The sequence below is a fragment of the Melozone crissalis genome, unplaced genomic scaffold, assembly GCF_028551555.1.
Source record: "Melozone crissalis strain CALT ecotype California unplaced genomic scaffold, PUWL_Pcris_2 ptg000082l_1, whole genome shotgun sequence".
NCBI classification, from domain to species: domain Eukaryota; kingdom Metazoa; phylum Chordata; class Aves; order Passeriformes; family Passerellidae; genus Melozone; species Melozone crissalis.
Window position 1 is genome coordinate 901,033 of NW_026535859.1, and position 21,522 is coordinate 922,554.

The 21,522-nt window shown below is 51.8% G+C and overlaps 2 protein-coding genes across 2 annotated transcripts in view; one reads left to right on the plus strand and one right to left on the minus strand.

Moving 5' to 3' along the window:
* Nucleotides 1-21,522, plus strand: part of LOC128946686 (zinc finger protein 260-like) — a 52,168-nt gene that overhangs the window by 10,225 nt on the left and 20,421 nt on the right. The gene's annotated exons all lie outside the window — the stretch shown is intronic.
* LOC128946664 (zinc finger protein 774-like) overlaps nucleotides 1-21,522 on the minus strand; it is a 29,393-nt gene that overhangs the window by 7,825 nt on the left and 46 nt on the right. Inside the window, exons 2-4 of the mRNA XM_054290608.1 lie at nucleotides 16,117-17,116; nucleotides 4,586-4,759; nucleotides 2,859-2,923 (exon numbers count right to left, since the gene is read on the minus strand). Of these exons, the coding sequence (XP_054146583.1) occupies nucleotides 2,859-2,923; nucleotides 4,586-4,759; nucleotides 16,117-17,116 (1,239 nt within the window). The remainder of the gene's footprint in view (nucleotides 1-2,858; nucleotides 2,924-4,585; nucleotides 4,760-16,116; nucleotides 17,117-21,522) is intronic.

Consider the following 21,522-nt stretch of genomic DNA (forward strand, 5'->3'; position numbering starts at 1 on the left):
ACATGGGCAAGACATGAGAGGGTGGAATGGAAAACTCATCTCTGTCCTAGCAGCATGGGTATACAAGCTGAAGGAGGAAACTACTAAGAGAGGGATTTCCACCCAAATGAATGCAGCCCCAGATCCCTGTGACCGAGCTGCCAGGGATAGCAGAAGGGAGGATGATATGTCAGATCCCCTTGAAGGAACATCAAGAATATATGCCCAGGAAGGGAACAGTAGCCAGGACTAGAGAGGTGCTGCCTCTAGCCAGGTAAAAGCCAGGGAAAATTGTGTCTTTTGGGCTGTGGGGATCCCTGGCACATAAGAGCCGTAGATATCCAAGGCTTTTGTCCAGCCTGGTGCACAGTGTACTCTAATCCCTCCAGGACAGAGGGGGCAGAACCTGTTTCCATTGCTGGGGTGACGGGGGGACCTGACTGGGAAGGAGTGGCAGAAATTCCCATTGTGACTGGCCCAAAGGCCCCGTGTGTTCTGGGCATAGACTTCCTCTGGAAGGGGAATTAAAAAGACCCAAAGGGAGTCAAGTGGGCTTTTGGAATAGCTGCTGTAGAGACAGAGAACATTAAGTAGTTGAACACGTTGCCTGGACTATCAGAAAACCCATCTGCAGTAGGACTCCTGAAGGTGGAAGAGCAATGAGTGCCGATTGCCATCTCGATGGTGCCCCATCGGCAGTATCAAACGAATTGGAGTTCTGTGATCCCCATGCACAATATGATCCATGAGCTGGAGAGCCAAGGACTGGTCAACAAAACCCACTCACCCTTCAACAGCCCCATCTGCCCTGCGCGCAATGCTGACAGAGAATGGAGTTTGAATGTGGACTGTCGTGCCTTGAATGAAGTGACTCCAACGTTGAGCACTGCTGGGCCGGACATGCTGGAACTCCAGTACGAGCTGGAGTCCAAGGCAGCAGAGTTATACGCCACTGTTGACATTGCTAACGCGTTTCTCTCCATTCCTCTGGCTGCAGAATGCAGGCCTCAGTTTGCTTTCACCAGGAGGGCTGTGCAGTACACCTGAAACCAACTGCCCCAGGGGTGGAAGCACAGCCCCACCATCTGCCATGGACCGATCCAGGCTGCACTGGAAAAGGGTGAAGCTCCAGAACACCTGCAGTACATGGATGACATCATTGTGTGAGGGAACACAGCAGTGCAAGTATTTGAGAAAGGAGAGAGGATCATCCAGATTCCCCTGGAAGCTCACTTTGCCATGAAGAAGAACAAAGTCAAGGGACCTGCCCGAGAGATCCAGTGCCTGAGAGTAAAGTGGCAAGATGGATGGTGTCAGATTCCCACTGAGGTCATCAACAAGATCACTGTGCTGTCTCCACCAACAAGCCAGAGGGAAACACCAGCTTTCCTAGGTGCCACAGATATTTTGGAGAAAGCACATTCCAAAGTACAGCCAGATTGTGAGCCCTTTCTACCTGGTCACCCACAAAAAAGAATGATTTCCCCATGGGCTCTAAACAGCAACAAGCCTTTGTCCAGATCAAGCAGGAGATCACTCATGCAGTAGCCCTAGGCCCAGTCAGGACAGGACCAGAGGCGAAGAACGTGCTCTACTCTGCAGGCGGGAACCATGGCTTGTCCTGGAGCCTTTGGCAGAAGGTGCCTGGGGAGACTCGGGGCCGACCACTGGGATTCTGGAGTTGAAGATACAGAGGGTCTGAAGCCAACTCCACTCCCACAGAGAAGGAAATCTTGGCTGCCTATGAAGGAGTCCAGGCTGCCTCAGAAGTAATAGGCACTGAAGCACAACACCTCCTGGCACCCCGACTACCAGTATTGGGGTGGATGTTCAAAGCAAAAGCTCCCTCTACGCACCATGCCACCAGTGCTACACGAAGCAAATGGATTGCTGTTATCACACAGGGCACCCATATTGGAAACCTGAATCGCCCTGGGATTCTGGAAATAATTACAAACTGGCCGGAAGGTGAAAATTTTGGTCTTGCTGATGAAAGGGAACAAGAAATGACACGGGCTGAGGAAGGTCCACCATACAACCAACTGTCAGCAGAAGATACACGATACGCTGTTTTTACTGATAGTTCTTGCCACATTGTGGGAATGAAACGAAAGTGGAAAGCAGCTCTATGGAGCCCCACAGGACAAGTCACAGAGGCCACTGAAGGAGAAGGTGGATCAAGCCAGCTTGCTGAACTCAAAGCTGTTCAATTGGCCCTGGACATTGCTGAGAGAGAGAAGTGGCCAAAGCTCTTCCTTTACACTGATTTATGGATGGTAGACAATGCTCTGTGAGGATTGCTGGAGAGGTGGAAAAAGGCTAACTGGCAGTGTAGAGGAAAACCAGTCTGGTCTGCTGATGAGTGGAAAGACATTGCCCCTTGGGTAGAGAAGCTACCTGTGAAAGTCTGTAAAGTAGATGCCCATGTCCCCAAGAGTCGGGCTAATGAGGAACACCAAAACAATGAGCAGGTAGACCAAGCTGCAAAGAGAGAGGTGTCAAAGATAGACTTAGATTGGCAACATAAAGGAGAGTTATTCCTAGCTAGATGAGCCTATGATGCCTCAGTTCATCAGGGCATAGATGCCACCTGTAAGTGGGCATGAGACCGAGGGATGGATCTAACCATGGACAGTATTTCTCAGGTTATCCATGACTGTGAGACATGTGCTGAGATCAAACAGGCCAAGCGAGTGAAGCCCCTGTGATAAGAACTATAACATCCCATTGTGAGATGTTCCGCCCAGAGAGAGCAGCCAAGCATTGCTACCCAGATATAATCCAGAAGTTTTTGGGACACCAGCACAGCTTTCTCCACTGGATTCCCCAGAGGAACAGCAGCTGTCTCTTCTTCCACTGGATCTTCAGAGGAAGAATACATCCTTCTCTACAGATTCCCCTTGCTCCCCTTGCTCCCCTTGCTCCACCTGATACTTCAGGAGAACTGCAACCACATTTCCAATTGGACTGCCACCAACAGGCCACAGGGTGTCAGGTTGGGTTCTGATTCTGTCAGTGTTGTTCTAGTGTACTGCATTGTTTATTTTATAATTTTATTTTTTTTCCTTTCCCTATTAAAGAAGTGTTATTTTCTGCTCCCATGTTTTTGCCTGAGAGCCCCTTAATTAAAAATTTATAGCAATTTGGAGGGGTGGAGAGGGTTTACATTCTCCCTTTCAGGAGAGGCTCCTGCCTTCCTTAGCAGACTCCTGTCTTTCCAAACCAAGACACCGAGGGAGGGCCGAGCAGGCTGCAAAGGGCTGGGAGAGGAGGATGCCCAGCAGCAGCCGCCTCCCAAGGGGCCCATGTCCCCTTGCCAAGTGCTGGGAAAAGATGGGACCTCTGTGAGTCACTCCTGGGAGAGGTTTGCTTGCCTGGCTCAGGGCCTTGGTGCCTTTTTCCCCTGGCAGGGAGATGCACTGTGCCTTGAGCCCCTTGTGTCCCCACATGGCCTCGCACCTGCTCAGCCTGCTGGCTGGGAAACAGCCCTGTTGGCATCTGCCTGCCCTGGCCTTCTTGGTGGAGGTTAGCCTGAAGGCCAGCGCTGCCTGGCTGAGCTGCCTCCCAGCTCTCTGTCCTCTCGTAGCTGCAGCCGCCTGGGATGGTGCCCGTGCCCTGTGCTGCTGCCTGGAGCTGGCCCTGCGCGGCTCCGGGCTCCTGCCGGCCAGCTCCCCTGTCACTGCCCTGCGCCTTTCACTCCTGGAGTGTCTGGACCTGAGCAAACCTGTGGTCGTATTCCGGCACCTGCCGAGCCAGTGCAGGGACAGGCTGCGCCTGGAGCTCAGAGGCCTCGTGGTTCTCAGCAAGGAGCCCTCGCTGGTGAGAAGGGGGCAGTGGCTGAAGTCGCGCTGGCAGCATGGGTCTGGGGAAGGCAGACCTTTGGGCTTGGCTGGCCTTTGGCAGCAGAGGCAGCTGCTCCCAGCTCTCCTGCCTCCTGCTTCAGCTGCCCGAGTGCCCCAAGCAGCTGTTTGTGCTGCGGCCATTCACAGCTTCACAGCACAGCCTGGTCTTGCACACAGGCTGGAGGAATACACGGCCTCTATCAATACCTGGTGGAACAGCTGGCCGATCCAGATGCAGAGGTGGTCAGGATGAGCCTCTCTGTGCTCATGCATATGCTCTAGGACAAAGACCTCAAGATACCCAGCATCACTGCCCTGAAGCTGGCTGAGTCCCTCGTGCCACACGTTGAGAATGTAAGGCCCTGTCCCCCCAGCCAAGGGCGCTGGATGCTGCCTGCCTGGAAACTTTGTGCCCTGTGCATTTTTGGTCCTTTGCCCCAATGGGCCTGGAGTAGTTGGTGCTTAGGACTTTTCCTTTCCTCCAGGACAACAGCCCTGTGCAGCTGCTCTCCATTCAGCTCTTCAGCAAGGTGATGGAGCTGGGAGTGGAAGAGAGGGAAAATCCTCTTATGACAATTGGGAGCCGGAGCCTGCTCCCTCTATTCTTGAGCTGGCACCATGAGAACCTGCACATGGCTGAGGTGAGGCTTTGTGTGATGCTGCCGCATCCCTGGCAGGCAGCTCGGCCGCCTCCTGCCCCGGCGCCTGGCGGGCTCCAGCCTCCCCTGGCCTTGGGACAGGGACCTGGGTCCCGTGTGACTCACCTGGGCTCTGGTGCCACTTGCGGCTCTCTGTTGCTCTCCAGGTCTCTGGCAAAGCCCTGCTTTGTGTGGCACGCTTCCTGAGGAGGAGGGATCTCGAGGAGCTGCTGAGAAAGAAGCGGCGGATGAAGTTGGCCGAGAACTTGGTAAGGACAGCCCAGGAGCCCCAGACGCAGGCTAGACTGGAGAAGCCCCCTGCCCCAGTGCTCAGTGTGGGAGGCTGGCAGCTGTGCCCCTGCCCAGCGCTGCAGGTGGGCCTGCCAGCCTGCGCTCCCCACGCTGCTCCCTGCCCTGGGCCGTGCCGGCCGGCTCAGCCGCTGCTGCGCGTAGGGAGCACCGGGCCAAGGGGCAGAGCCTGCGCCAAGCCTTCCCTGCTGGCGCTCCCCGCAACTGATGCAGGACAAGAGCCGAGGGGCCAAGCACCTGCGCTGGGCCCTGCCACACCTGCAGAGCCCACAGAGGCCCCTGCAAGAGGCGGCCGTCAGGTTGATCGGTGAGCCAGCAGCCCGGCGCCCCTCCCTGCCCCCGGCCCGGCTGCTGCCCTGGCTAAAGCAGGAGCCATGCCTGGGCCACTGAAGTCCCGCCCGCCCTTGGCGCTGCCGCCGCCCTCCTGTAGCCGTGCCCTCGGGCAGCAGCGTGCAGCAGGGGCCAGCAGGAGCCCTGCCGGGGCAGGAGGGTGTGCAGCTGCAGGGCTGGCATTGCCTGTGTCAGGCAGCTGTGCCACCTGGGGTCACCACGGGCTCTGTCTTGCCAGGGCTGGCCAGAGTGCTCATGATGGGGCAGAAGGAGGAGCTCCAGGTCCTCACTGAGGGTGAGTCAGGGCAGCCACGCAACATCAAGCACTGCTGGGTGGGGGCAACTGCAAATCCTGACCCCGCAGCTACAACCTGTTCCCGAGCTGCAGAGGGCTCTGCTCCCTGTGTGGACCAGGGGCGGTGGGGGCACAGCCCAGAGAGCTTTCGGAGACATGTGGGGGACACGTGGCCAGCACCTTCTGGCCGAAGACTTTGTCTCCCGCTCCCTCCGGGCCATGGCAAGAGCCAGCTGGGATGGCCCTGGCAGGAGGCTTTCCTTGCATTCCCCCAATCTGGCCTCTGACCGTGGCTGTGTTTCTCTCTCTTCCAGATCTTCAAGCCCTCAGGGAAGACAAGAACCCATTTTGCATGAGCATATGGATTCTGATGAAATTCCAAGGAAGATCTGCAGAACTTTGTTTGTCTCCTGGGTCACCTGTACCGGCCTCCTTCAGAGATTTCTAGTTCCCACTGAAGATAGGACCACCTGCAGAGCAGAAGGGAACAGCTGCAGCTCCAGGCATGGCTCTGGCTGCTCACAGCTGAGCCTGTGCCAAGCTCCAGCAGCTCCTGCCAGCTCTCTCCCTGTTGGCAGCTCCTTCTCTGCCACCCTCAGGCCCTGCCCATCCCCCTTTTTACCTCCCAGCTCACCCCTTCACTTTGCTTTTCCGTAATAAACTGTTTGGGTTTTTCACTTGGCCCACGTCTCCATGGAGCTGAAGCGGCACAAAACCTGAGCCCAGGGACGTGCAGGGCCCTGCTGCCGTTCTCCTCCCCGCTGTGTTCCGGGCACGGACAGAGAGGAACAAGGGCAGCTCAGGCTGCAAAGGTCCCTGTCCTGCTGCTCCAGTTGCACAGCAGCGTGGAGTTAAAAAGCGTGCTGAGCACGCTGAAGGGGAAAAGTACCCTGGGTTTTAGAAGAGCCGACTTGAGTGTGCTCTAAACCCAGCCGTGAGGGATTCCAGTGCAAGCATCCACCGAGGGAAAAACAGCATGCAATGCCGGAAGTTTCCACCAAGAGCCTCCTGAAAGCAAAGCAATGCTCCAACCCTACACAGGGACAGGAAGAGAGCAGGAGCAGAGACCATCGTGGCCTAGCAGTGAGCTTTGGCTGTGCCTAAAAGCAAATGAAGCAGCAGTGGCAGCGGAGTGGCTGGGACTCAGGGGCGCGACTGTCCCAGCGGCTGCAGCGCTGTCAGGCAGTGCCTTCACTCTGGGCGTGCTTCCGGCGGCTCTGCTCTCCCCACAAGCCAGGAATCAGGCAGCCCCTGCCTCAGAGCCAGTCAGAAACCCAACCAAGTGAGACCAGAGGCAGGGGCCCCTTCCCATCTCTCTGGGGCATGGCTGCAAAATAGCTGCTGTGTCTTCCTGCAGAGACCTGTGTTTGGGCTGTGCTGAGCCTAGAGCCGGCCAGCTTGTGCTCTGCTGTGCCAAGAGCATTCTGGGCAGGCAGGCAGGCAGAAGTGCTGCGTGCACAGTGGGCAAGGGGCTGATGAGAGCATCCTGCGGGAACAGGGCTCCGCTCCCTGGCTGGGAACAGCCTGGTTTTGCTGCCGTGAGTGCGGGCAGGAGTTCAGGCACTTGAACGGGCAGCGGGCAGCTCTTGTTTCTAGGGAGCCTGGGGCTGCGCGCCACAAGGGACACGAGGAAACAGACTCAAGAGAAGGAAGATGAGCTCAAGCTGCAGGGCCTGGGCTACAAGGTGCAGAAGGAATTCAGCCTTGCTAGGGTTTCTTAAGTGCGAGTTGGTGTTCCCTGGGAAATGGAGAAATTTGGGGAAATGCCTTTGGAAGAGAGGGGCTTGCTTCTCAAGCAAAGTGCTTCCCCAGGAGCTGAGGTAGGTGCAGCTGTCTCTCTTTGGCTCCCTGCACTCCTTTCCATCCGTGAGGCCCCTTGCACTTGGCAGAGGGGCGTGGCAAGGGAGAAGGCTGTGAAGAGCATCTTTGGCATCTGCCTGGGCCTGCAGAGACCCAGGCAAGCACCAGCAGCGGGGTGTGTCCCCCTCCTTTGAGCACAGGACAGAAGCGGATCATCTCTGTCTAGCCAAGAGCCCCAAATGCCTCTCAGAGCTGTGAATTCAAAGGCCTTTATGTGCACATTAATGCCATCTTCCCTATCTGCTGTATTTGAACTCTTGGCAAGATGCGTTTGCCCCTTGCTTGCTGGAAGCTGCTCTGCTCCAGAGCCAGCACCGAGCTGGGCTGTGTGGGTGTGAGAGTCTGAAATATTCTTCATCTGCCTCATGATTGTCGTTGGGGGACCACTGAAGAGAATACTGTGCTCTCTAAAATCTCTGGCTCTGAAGGAGAAAGTCACACGCCAAAGGCCCTGAGACCTGAAAGGATAGTGTTAAGTTATTTGTTTTCACAGGTGTTGTTTGCTGTATGCTAAGAAGGGGCACCGTGCCCTTTTTGCAACAATAGCCTTGGAAGCTGTCCCACCTCTTGGCCTGGCTGACTTCTCCTGAGTTTTGGGTGGTCTCCCACAAAAGACCTTCACCTGTTTTACAACTACCGTGACAGAAGACTGAGATGTCAGAAGCCTCTCCATCAAGGACTGAGACATGAAACTCCTATGTGAAAAGGCCCCTCTGCTCCTTCCAAGGACTGGGACTGAAGCCCCCAGCCCGGGGGAGGTGTGTGGGGGAGGCAAGCTGACCAAAGCGAGATGTTTGCCTGCAGGTTGTGACCACTGGACCAAGAAGACAATGGCTGTCGCTTACTGCTGAGAACATAGACTACCTGTTACATCTATTCCCTATTGTATCTGTTCCCCCCCCCCCCCCCCCCGCCTCACAATTTTCAATAATAAAAACCTCTGAGTTAGCTAGAGATTTTGAGATCTCCCCAGACATGGCCTGGTGAGCTTTCGATGGCTAGACCTTTGAAGGAAAAAAGCAGCATCACATTTCGGTAGCTACACCCATTTCCCTCCCCCCCTTCTCTTCCCTCTTTTCCTTATCTTCTCCTTTTTTTCCCCGGTTCCCCCTTACCAATGCATTTCTGTTGTGGTTATTTCAAAAAAACTGCATTTTTTGATTTGTTACTGCAAATCCCCTGTGCCTTTGTTGGTTATTTTCCACCTTAAAATCACCACATCACCTGTTCACTGGGACGGATCGCCACATAATTGGTGTCACAGGACAGGATTCTGGTAGCCAAAGAGATTTGCAGGTTCTGTGTAGTCTGTAACAGGGGAGAGAGAGTCTACTCCAAAAGAGTGTGATTCGAATCTCTTGCAAACTGCACACACCTAAAAGGCAAATCTCATGCTCAATTGAGCACTCAGGCTCCGAAATTGGCACAAAAGATTTTTCGGTGCAAAACGGGGGTAACTGTTACTGTTGTATTTGTGTGTATCTGGACTGTCTAGGAAGGAAGGGACAGACTTGAAGCAGTCACACAGAGCGTCTTTGACAGATTTTGTCCCTTCACCTACACATAGGAGTGAGGGGCGGTGCAGCAAAGGCTGAGTGGCTTTTCCCTGCTGTGGGCTTTGTCCCCTCACCAAGGAATCGTTTGTGTGTGTGTGTGTGTGTGTGTGTGTGTGTGTATCAGGACTGTCTGGGAAGGAAGAGACATTCCTGATGTAACCAAATAGAGCCTCTCAGCAGATTCTGTCTCTTCAACTACCCAGGGAAGCAAGGGGAAACAGCAAAGGCTGTGTGATTTGTGTAACTTAAGTTTATAATTAACTCCCTGGTGTAGCTTTGGTCCCCTCACAAAATGACTAAAAACTTCAGTGCAAAAGGTAAAGGTGAATTTTATGCTCTGCTTGCTAAATACAATGCCACACCTTCTCCAGGAGGAGAAGAATGGGCAAACTGCAATTGGTTTAACTTAGAAAATATTATTGATGGAATATGTTCTTTGCAACATGAAAAAAAATTCAAACTGGTCAATAATAAAACCATCCTCTGCTCAGTTTTGGAAGCCTGCCTCACAGTAGCCATAGAAACTCGCTTTAAGTGAAAAAGTGAGGAAAATGCTGTCATAGACTCCCTCCAAAACCTAGTTGAAGTTTTGCAAAAACAATAAGATGAAGAAAGAGATGTAAATAATTTATTACGGGCTGCCCTGAGAGAGGAACATGTTAAAAATTCACATAATGCCGATTCCTCAAAGGAAACAGAGGAGAAAGAAATTCCTCACATGAATCAAAATTACCCTCAAAAGGAATTAGCTCTGATGAAAAATTGCAGGAAACACTGCTGTAATAGCACAAAACCTCTAATTAAAAGAGAATGCAACTATATCAGTAATGAAGATCTTGACCCACACATAACCACTAAAGAAATCCCGTACACTACTACTGAATTAACAAAACTTGCATAACAGTACGGGCTTCTCTCCCAAAAATCTGAAACAGAACACAAATGTCAAGTGTCTCTCACTGGGGGAGATCAGATTCTTTTGTCAGAACAAGAAGCTGGTGGGTGCTGGGGACATGGGGTGTTCCTAACAACGGGAGACAGACGCATCCCATGGTCCCTAACTCAGCACACAGCTTATTGGGCAGAGGGGCTCAACCCCTTGGAAAGGAGAGACCCTTTGGTTGGTACCCCCGACCAATTCCTGGAAAACATTCACAAAGCCAGCTGCCTGCAATTGATTCATGAAAATAAATTAATTCCTGATTTTGAGTCACCAATGCAATCACCTGTGAGCATGAAATTATGACCTCTTTAACTCAAGGGCTTCCAGGAACACTGAAACCTACAGCAATTCTCCTTCAGAAAACCATAGTAGCTATGTCTCTTATAGAAAGACCAGATAAATTTCTTAGTAACCAGAATGACCCTTTTGTTCTCCTTTCTGACTTGCTGAGAAAAAGAATAAAATGGGATTGGACTTCTTCTGAAGAAGAAACATTGCAATTACTGATTTTTGAAGTGACAGCTCACAAACTAGACCCTATCCATCCTACAGACCCCTTTCAGGTGGAGTGGGGATTTGCCTCCTCACAGTCTTCAGTAACATTTGGCAGCAGGGTCCTGAGGGTCTGACAAAGCCTGTTGGTTTTTATTCCCATGGTTTCAAAGATTCTGATAAAAGGTCCACTACCTGGGAAGGGGTGTTTGTGGTTGGCTTGGCTCCCAGGAAGGTGGAGGAGAACTGGGCAATCCAAGAAACTGGGAGCTTGGGTAGCAGCCAAAATAAACCTGCCTAAACTAAAGCAACCCCTCCTCTCTCCCCCGCTTCTGCCAACAGAAAGGAACAGGACAATGCCCCGGTTGGGGAACTGTTAACTGCTTGGAGTATTTTCCAAAGTGAGGGACAAAATTATTTTCTTGTCTGTATTAACACTGAGTCCTATGCTATGTTTATATTTGAGTTGCTCCAGGCCGATGCTTTTAAAAGAGCTACAGGAGATAATACTGTTAAAGCAATGCAAGGATGGTTTGCGATTTTCCTAAAACCACAGGAAATTTAATCTGATAATATTTCTCACTTTACTGTCAAAGGTGTACAGGATTGGGCAGAAGATGAAAAGATTAAATGGACTTCTCACACCTTTTACTATAGATGGGAGGTAAATGGGTGTTCCAAAATCACTGCTTTTTGCCAGACAGCTCCAAGCATAATTCCTTCACTACAGGGACCAGATGATTTCAAGAACCCAGCACATTACCGTGGACAACCTGTTTTTGGTGGACCCCCTGCTGCTGTAGGGGAAGTACCACTGCTGTTCAAAATCTCTCTGAAAATTTCATTGTTCCAACTTTTTCTGCCTTTTCACTGCAGTGTCTGTTGTGCTTACTTTTACAGAAGAACTCCAAGGGACATGAAGACCTGATAAATCATGATAACACTAGTGATGGACAACAGAAATAATGTTTTCCCTTCCCTTTGTGGTAACACCAGGTGATGATATTACGCATAACATGTAAATTAATTGAACTTGGATAAATTGGCTGTCCCATTAGAGATTTGATCAAATTACAGCAACCACTGCAGTCGTTCTTACTGGCTTTTGTGAACACACCAGTGGCTGCTATCAAACATATTACCAAATTGGGAGAAGGTAAATGTAAATGATCACAAATTGATAATTGATGCACTTGCTGCTACACAAAACAATGTTTCTTTGGCTCTCAGCTGTATCCAGGCACAATTGTGGATGCAGTCAGTTGCTGCCTCGATTATAAGAGAAGGTGAACAAAACACTTTTCCCACTGAAATGCGAAAAATAATTTGGGACAGTGCCACTGACTTTGAAAGAGAATTCCAATCCTGGTGGAACCCAGTGAATTTTGACTTACAACCCCATTTTAAATACAGCCACATTTTTTGTGTTCATGATATACAATGCCTCAGAGCATTTAATTTTCCCTGTTACAGCATTAGAGCTGAATTATGACGGAGCTATTCTCTATCTTTCTGAACATAGAGAATGGGCCTGTCAAATTGGTAAGAAATGGTAAACTGTTAATTTGGAATCTTGTTCCAAATTGCCCAAGAACAATAAGGGCTCATCTATGAAAGTAATGCAATCATAGCTCAAGACATTTGTTTAGACACAGAGCAAAATACCTGTCATTTTGAGATTTGTTTTAATGAGACTTCTGAAACAGTCCTTATATACATAGGCAATAGATGTGTATGCTTTAGAACTATTTGTGATTTTGTATTTGTAGAAAACGTTGTAGTAGATACTAAAAATCATTCAGATTTTTGTGCTTGTAACTTTACCAAGATTACAGGATGTGATTTCTCTTATGAAGCTCCAGTTACCTCTCACTACCTATTGCAATCTAACTACACACTGATTCACAAACTGATGCCTACTATTGGGATGAATCCCACTTTGGTAAGACAACTGCTGCTCCATTGAGACTTAGTTTAAATCCTTGAGAAGATTAAGAAAAATGGACAGAAAACCCTGGTGACTGTTCATCATTCTGTGAGACAGATACACCGTGTCATGGAAAGAGTGAAGAAAGATGCCGAGCACAGGTGGTGGGATACTCTTTTAGGTGGTCTCCTACTGCCATGGGTGTCCTGAACAGTGTGTGTCATCCCATCCTTATCCTTTTGATACTAATTGTGTTTGGCTTTATTTTATCAGCAATCCTATTTGTTATGAATTAGAAGATGATGAAACAGCTGACAAGACTGACATCTATAATAAATGCACACAGCTTAGTTGATATCCTATACACTATGGACATCCCCAAGTCATTTGGCACGAAGCAACTATGAATTAAGCATATGTGTTTTAGAGTAATCCTGAATTTCCTTTTATGATTTTGTGAAAATTACTTTTGATTTTTAGTGAATTGTTTTAGAAAATAATTTTTAAGTTAATGCTTGTATTATAATTTATTTATTGGTTTTGCATTTGATTATTTGTGATTTGTTTTAAACATTTTTTGAAATTGTTATAAAAATAGTACTATTTTAATTAAGGAACCATTTTAAAATGGTTATAAAATTGATACTGTTGTGATCAATATTAATAATGTTTGTTTATTGTCTCCCTTTTTTCCTTCTTTTTCCTATCCTTTTTTTTCCTCCTTTTCTCTTTTCTCTCTCTCCGTCATACTGTCTCTACTTTTCCGGGTATACTACCAACCTACGGCATGACTGATCAGCGACACTCCAGAGTTCTGCTGATGGAGATCCCTTCAAGACAATCGGGAGTCATGGGGTCGTGTGAGAGTCTGTCCAAATTTTCCCTCATCTGCCTCACGATCGTCATTGGGGGACCACTGAAGAGAAGACCCCCCCCCGTCTTAAATCTCTGGCTCTGAAGGAGAAAGTCACATGCCAAAGGCCCTGAGACCTGAAAGCACAGTGTTAACTCCTATGTGAAAAGGCCCCTCTCCTCCTTCCAAGGACTGGGACTGAAACTCCCAGCCTGGGGGAGGTGTGTGGGGGAGGCAAGCTGACCAAAGCGAGATGTTTGCCTGCAGGTTGTGACCACTGGACCAAGAAGACAATGGCTCTCATTTAGTGCTGAGAACATGGACTACCTGCTACATCTATTCCCTATTGTATCTGTTTCCCCTCGGCCCTCACAATTTTCAATAATAAAAACCTCTGAGTTAGCTAGAGATTTTGAGATCTCCCCAGCATAACAGGCAGATCCTCGACTGGACTGGACCAAAGGACTTAGTCTCTACATTTCGTAGCTATATCCCCTCTTTCTCTCTCTCTTTTCTTTCTCTTTCTCTATCTTTTTCTTTCCCTTAATCTCTCTATCGCGTTTTGCTGTGGTCATTCAATAAAGGTGCATTTGTTTTGATTATCACTGCAAACCCCCTTGTACCGTATCGGTTTTTTGCACCCTGAGACCATCCCTATGAACCACCACAACATCCGTTCACTAGGACGTATTGTGACACAGGCCAGCTCTGGAACTCCTGGAAAAGGAGATCCAGAGTCCTGGGCTGGGGACTCAAGGGCATCCAGGATAGTGAGCACTGAGTCCATGTGGCATGGGGGCACAGTTAGGAACACAGCTGGGGACATGCCTGGGTGGACAGGGGTAGGGGGTGAAGGGGGTTTAGGGGTGAGGAGGGTGTTAGAGGGTGGGATGCACCCAAAACTTCACCAAGTCAAAGGAGAGGATGCTCAGAACTGGGGGAGGGAAGGATGGAAAAGAGGGAAAGGAGCCAAAAAGGGTGAAAAGGACCCCAAATAGAGGAAGAGTGACCCAAAACAGGGGAAGGACCCAAAATACAGGGAAAGGATCCACAACAGGGAGAAGGGACACTAACCATGGGAGAAAGGACCCAAAAGAAGGGGGAAAGGATCCAAAATGGGGGGGAAGAATCCAAAATCAGAGGGCAAAATGTGTCATGGGATGTTATGGGATGCTGGGGGGTGTCACAGTGTGTCCCTACCTGTGCTGGGTGCAGATGCTCAGCACCAGGAGCAGCCAAGGGAACATCCTGAGGGACACAGTGACACCTTGAGGGACATAGGGTCACCTTGTGGGACACGGGTTGAGACCTCATGGACTTTGGCCCCTCCAGGGGTGGGGGACAGGGTCATCAAGGGAAGGACAGGGACACACGGAGCAGTGACAGGGAGCCACGATGGAGGATGGGGACAAACAGAGGGGAGGGACACGATGCCAGCAGGACACATATCAGAGGACAATGTTGTCACACCTCAGGGAATGCTGCCACCAAGACACGTCTGGTGACACCCCGTGCAGGGAAATGTGCCCCCGTGGGTGACTCTGACCCTTGCCCTGTCCCCAGGGGTGATTGTCCCCTGAGTGCAGTGGCCCTGGGACACACTGGTGGCTGTCACTCGCTTCCAGGCCACTTGACACCAGCTGAACAAGTCACCCGTCCTACCCTGCTGGGTGCTGACATTCAGCTGGGACACTGCAGTGGTGACAGTGGGGATGTGGTGGCAGGAACTGCATTAAGCAGCGCTTGGCCACGGCCAAGATGAAGGTGCTGGTGGCACTGTGGTGGCACAGGTGGTGGCATCGATGCTGTCCCAGTTCATGTCCCCACCCATATCCCCTCATGTCCCCAGCCAGGGCTGTGTCCCATGTGCCCTTACATGTACCCATACATGTCTGTGTTCCCCACATCCCCATCCATGGCCATGTCTCCATCCATGGATCTGTCCCCTATATCCATTGTCCCTCACATGTCCCCATCCATGGCCTCGTTCCCATGTCTCCCCATCCTTGCTCTAGTTCAACACCTTTACTTTTACCCCAATTTCAAGGTCTTCAAAGGCGATGCACAGACAAAAGACTCTTCCATTAATTCAAGTTAAAATGTTGTTTGTTCATTACAATGCCAAGCACAAGCGGAATACTTTCCAAGGGCATGTGCACCCCCCAGAGAGTCCAGACCTCCCCTTTGTCCCCTAACTTGTTGCATATGCATTCAGTTTCACAATAGGTTCACATATATTCATTTAGTAGTTTCGCATTACAATTAGTTCTCTGGTTGTCCCTCCCTCTCCTGCAGCCTCAGTTTTGGTTTCCTTCTTGTTTCAAAGTCCAAGTGGCCTCTCTTACCTTCCTCTAACTTGGAAATTCTCATTCCATTTATCTTGTTTGAGGCAGTCTTGTAAGCTACAAGCACAGCAAATTAATAGACTCTATAGACTAAATAATTCAAGGCAGTACAATTCACCAAAATCTGAGATAGATTTCTAACCCAATTCCTAACCCCATGTCTCAAAGGGATCAACAGAAACCTTTGCATTTCAAGGCCAGAACAGAAGGATTTACGTGTCCCTGTCAGCAGAGCATCTATGTGCTTGAATGGGAGGGAAAAACCTTTATGGAGAAGTTTCCACCCCACTGGATCCCAAATCAGGAGTTTGCATCAGTCTGTCCGCATTTAGCTGTGGAAGGTCCCCATGGGTCAGAGAGAAATAAAATGATGGATTTATGTTGGAGACAACCTCCAAGGCCATCCAGTGTTGCTTGATTGCACCAGAAGATGCAAAAAGGGAGATTTTTCTGGGTCAGAAGTCGACAAAACTGCTCTCCACAAGGGATTTCTGATGTTGTTCTGTGGATGTGTGCAGGTACCCATGGGGAGCCAGGAGGATGTGGAGCCCCCCAGCCAGGTGTCTTCCCAACAGGATCACCGGCACCACGGATCACCGGGGATCTGCCCACCGGCACTCACTGGGGATCATCCAGTGTGGATCCCATGGGGGATGGAGCTGGAGGAGCACATGAAACTCTTCCTGCCCTCGGGGCACTCACAGGGCTTCCCTTAGTATAGGGTCCATTGGTGTCTGGCCAAGTTACGGCTCTCTGAGAAGCTCTTCCCACACTCAGAACACTCATAGGGCTTCTTGCCAGCGTGGATGCTCCGGTGACTGACGAGGGTGCAGTTCTGCTGGAAGCCCTTCCCACAGTCGGGGCAGCGGAAGGGCCTCTCATCTGTGTGAGTGCGCTGGTGCTTGACGAGATCGGACTTGGTGTAAAACCTCTTCGTGCATTTACCACACTCATAGGGCCTCTCCCCGGTGTGTGTCCTCTGGTGTGTTACCAGGTCAGCATGCTTGCAGAAGCTCTTCCCACACTCAGGACACTCATAGGGACCTTCCCCCACATGGGTCCTCTGGTGTTTGATCAGGTCAACACGCTCACAGAAGCTCTTCTCACACTCAGGACACTTGTAGGGCTGTTCCCCTTTGTTTCTCCTCTGGTGTCTGGTCAATTCGTAGCTCCTTCTGAAGCTCTTCCCACACCGCCCGCACTTGTAGGGCCGTTCCCCCAAGTGGATTACCATGTGGACGATCAAGCTGGAACTATGGCTGAAGCTCTTCCCACACATTCCACAATAGTAGGGGCTCTCCCCTGTGTGGCTCCTCTGGTGTATGATCAGGGTAGCACGCTTGCAGAAGCTTTTCCCACACTGGGGACACTCATGGGGCCGTTCTCCTGTATGGATCCTCCGGTGTCTGGTCAGTTCGGAGTTTGCCTTGAAGCTCTTCCCACACTGTCCACACTCATAGGGCCGTTCCCCCGTGTGGATTCTCATGTGGCGGATCAGGGCGTATCTGTTGCTCAAGCTCTTCCCACATTCTGAGCACTTGTGGGGCATCTCCCCATCCTGAAGCTGCTCATGGACCTCCAGCTCTGAGCTCTGGCCGCCTCCCCAGCCCAGGGTGGGTCTTTCCTCCTCAGATCCCCGTGATCTGCGTTTGCAGCCCCTCCTCGTGAGGGATCTCCGGGGCTTTTCCTCCCCGTTGGGTTCCTGTGCTGTGGAGCTGCACAAAACAGCCTTTTCCACAAAGTTCTGCTGTGGGGATTCCTCCCTGCTCTCCGTCCTCAGCTCCTGGTCTGGGGAAGGAAGGACAAGGAGAGGATGGGATTTGCCTCCGTGCCACAGGGAAGGACAAGGAGGTCCCCCCAGTGCATCCCCAGCAAGACAGCTTTAGCAACAGGGATGTCCTGCAGCCAGGGGCCGTGCTGGGCTGGGAGATGGAGCAGGAGAGAGGAGGAAAGGGGCACTGACTTCCTCCTCACCTGCCTGGGGCTCCCTGGGCATCTTCTTCCTTGCAGCCTCCTCCTCCTGCTACATTGGACCAAAGTTTGGGAATGGGAAATCCTGGTGTGGAGTGGTAATATGTAATGTAAAGTAATTCATGCGTAGGGGGAAAATGTATAAAAATAAAATTGTAAAATAAATTAAACATCCAACAAGCCTCTGACCACCGACAACCTAGAGACAGATCACCTCACTGAAGTTGTGAAACTCCTGGTGGCAGCAGGAAAAGAATGCCTCGTTAGCAAACAAAATAAAGTGGCTGGTGCAGAGATGAGCTTCCCCTGGAACCACCCGGGAACACCCAAGGACGATCAGTACTTGACAAGTATCATCAATAAAGAAAACCAAGGTCGTCAAAAATATACATTTGAATACACGATTTCTCCTGACATTATCAGTGCCCACCACCACCCAAGAAATAGCAATTGTCCAGCCCTGCACAGTAAAAAGAAACTTCATACACATGCAGGGTGACAAGAAATCTGGACACCTCTGCCTCAGGCAGAAAAAACTGTCAAGAACAGCCCCACTGGAGATGGCATTTGTGAACAGACGGAGATCCGATGCGATAGACGTCGGATCCAGGTTCACCCAGAGCCGACTCCGGGCTCGACGTCGTCTCTTTGACTCTGGCTTTTTGAGGACTGTATTTCTGGTCGCGAAAATAAAATCTTTCGCATATATTAATTTTGTCTTCTTATTGATCATTTATAACAGGGGTAAAACAAGGGCTGAGTGAGTTGGGTCTGATGGTCCCGCTGCCCAAGAGCAGCTGGAGAAGTCAGCGCCCCTTTCAGCCTCGGGGGGCCCGGAGCCTGCTCATCCCCAGCCTCCCGCACCCCTCCAGGCAGCCGGTTTGTCCCCCGGCTCTGTGATCACCCCTCTGCACTCTCCCTGCTCCGGGGCTCCCGAGCTCCCCCTGACTCTCCTGAGGATCCCCAAACCCGAGTGTTGCCTTCTGGAGCAAGGCAGGCGACCTGGTTCTAAGGATCAGCATGGCGGCCCAACTCTCCTGGGCCGCTCGGGCCAATGACACACGCAGACATCAATGTGATGGACGGTCAAAAGGCGTTTATTATCTCATCTCTTGGGTTTTTATAGTCTAAGGGGTCTCTACGTCAGCGTGGATCTGTCTTTACCATCTATGGTTAGTAAGGGGTGGACAGTTACTGGGTAGGGGATGGAAAATTATCAGTGTTTGGTTAAGGGAGGCTACCTTCCTATGTTAGTTTCTTATCTACGGGAAGCAGATGGTCTTATCTAAGGGGAACAGAGGGTCCTGCCTTTCCGTGACATCGCGAGATCTTCCGCAGCGCCTTTCCCTATCTACCACACCCGAGACTGCCGCTGTGCCCACCAGTGCCAAGCGATCGCCACGTGGGATGCCCCAAGATGCCTGCAGGGGCATTTCCGGCCCAGTTTTGGGGTCCTGAAAGATCCAAACATCCCCTACCCTGCAAACAAAAAACATCACAGAGACCTCCCCTGATGGATTTGGGGCGAGCTCCCCCATCCCGCTCACCTGCGGGTTCTGGCGGAGGGGCCAATGCTGGCGGGACAGGGGGAGCTGTGGCTTGAGCAGAGAAACTGTGGGGTGTTGGTGCTGCTCTTCCTCCTCCTCCTCTGTCCCTCCTCTTCCTCCCGCTTTTGATCTCTCCCAGCCCAGCCCGGGCAGTGCCGACACCCAAAACCAGCCGTGCTCTACCCTGGGCGGGTTCCACAGTGAGCCCATCCCGCGCAGCACTGGGAGCGATCCTGGGAGCACCGGGAGCGATCCTGAGATCAGCGGGAAGGAACTGGGAGCGCTTTCCCTGCCAGTGCCGCTCTTACTGGGAGCACTGGGGGGAAACTGGGAGCAAACAGTGCCGGGAGGCGGCTGCAGCTGGCGCTGGGCGGGGCCAAACTGAAGGGAGTGGTTATGCAAGTACAGGAGCGATTGCGCGCTGGGATTGGTGGGCAGGAGCAGCGCGGGGTTTGCTCAGTTATGTGAGGGCCGAGGGGGCCGGAGCGATGGTGGTGGCGTCTGGTGAGAGGGAACCAGGAGCAGGAATGGGGACAGGGAGTGGGAATGGGGATGGGAATGGGGACAGGGAACGGGAATAGGGATGGGGATAGGACTGGGAATGGGGTCGGGGAATGAGAATAGGAATGGGGACAGGGACTGGAGATGGGGATGGGGACTGTGAATGAGACCTGGGATGGCAATATGGGAACGGGACATGGAAAGAGCAGCCACAGAGAGAATATGGGCTGGGGATTCGTGCTCCAAAGTGTCTCAGTGAAACCCAGCAGGGGCTGTGAGCTCTGCAGCTGGGCCTCCCCTGCGCGGCTGCGGCCCAGGGCCCAAAGGCGGGAGCTGCAGCCTCGATCCTGTCTCAAGAACAGGAGACTCCTCCAGGCCCATGGCCCCTGCATGGCCCCAGCATGAGGGAGGGCTCTGAGGCACAGCGGCTGCTGGCAGGAGGGGCTGCTCCGGCCAGCTGGGGGCCTCTGAGAAATGCCCAAAGCCTTGTGCTCTCTGCCGCTGGCCAAGGACAGCAGCAGGGCTGAGGGTTTGTGGGGCACAGCCAGCCCGAGCTGTGCAGCCCTCAGGGCCCCATGGGAGAGGGGGCCTCAGGAATGGGACTGGGAGTATGGGACTGGGACCAATACTGGGATCGGGAATGGATACAGGGATAGGAAATACGGGACTGGGGACAAGGACAGGAATGGGGACAGGGACCAGGACTAGGACCAGGAATATGGGAGAGGGACCTGGAATGGGACTAGGAATGGGAATAGAGGAATGGAAATCTCAGAGGAGCATTGGGACCAGGAATAGGAACAGGACAGGGAATATGGGACAGAAACAGGAATTGAGACCAGGAGTGGGATTCACGCTGGGATGGGAGCATAACGTGTCCCAGAGCAGGGTGACATGGGAACTGGTGGGTGAGAGGGGGGTGAAAACAGGGAGAGAGGGATCTTGCACAGGGGACACCGGGAACTGAGACGGGGGTACATGGGGACAGTCCTGGGCCAGGGGCTCCTTGATCAGCTGCCCCAGAACCTCCACCGGGGTCTCCCAGCACAGCTGGAGCTGCTCAGCCTAGGGTGCCCAAAGGCCTGAGCAACCCCCAAGTCCCTCCCAGAAACCCTCAGCTCCCTCGAACCCAGCATCCCCCACATCCCTTGCAAGATTCCCCCATGTTCCCATCCTTGCCTTAGTTCAACATCTTAATTTTTTACCCAGTTTTTGGGTTTTTTGAAAGGACAAAGAGAAATTAAAAGACAGTCAAGGGTACAGGGAGCCAGGAAGAATTGGAGCCCCCCAGGCAGATGTTTTCCCAAAATGGATCACCAGCACCAAGGATCACTGGGGCTCTTCCCACCTCGGGTCACTGAGGATCATCCAGCATGGACTGTCCCATGGGGGATGGAGCAGGAGCAGTGCACAGAGCTCTTCCCGCACTCAGGGCACTCATAGGGCTGCCCTTAGTGGTGCCTCCATTGGTGCTGGGTCAAGGCTGAGCTCTGGCAGAAGCTCTTCCCACACTTGGGACACTCATGGGCCTGTGACATCACAAGGAGCAGAGATGGATGTCAGACACCCACCAAAGCTGCTCTCTCACTCCTCTCCAGAGATGGAGAGGAGAGAGAAAATAGAATGAAGTCTTCATGGGTTGAGTTAAGGACTGAGACAGATCACTCAGTAAATGCCATCATGGGCAAAACAGTTCAAAATTAGAGACATTAATTGAATTTATTATCAATCAGAGCAGGATAGTGAGAAGTAAAATAAAGTTTTAGAAACACCTTCTGCCCATCCCTCCCTCCCTCCCAGCTCTACCTCCTCCCCCAGTGGGTGCAGGCAGACAGGCAATGGGGGTTCTGCTCAGTTCATTCCTGTTGTTTCTCCTGCTGCTCAAGGAGAGGAGTCGTTCCCCTGCTGCACCATGGGGTCCCTCCTGGAGACACTTCTCCATGAACTTCTCCAAGGTGAGTTCATCTCAGGGACAGCAGCTCTTCACAAGCTGCTGCAGTGTGGCTCACTTTCCCATGGGCTCACATGGAAGGACCCTGCTCCAGCATGGGCTCCTCTCTCCATGGGTTTGCAGGCCCCTGCCTGGTCCCTGCTCCAGCACAGGTTTCTCATGTGGGTCACAGCCCCTCCTCAG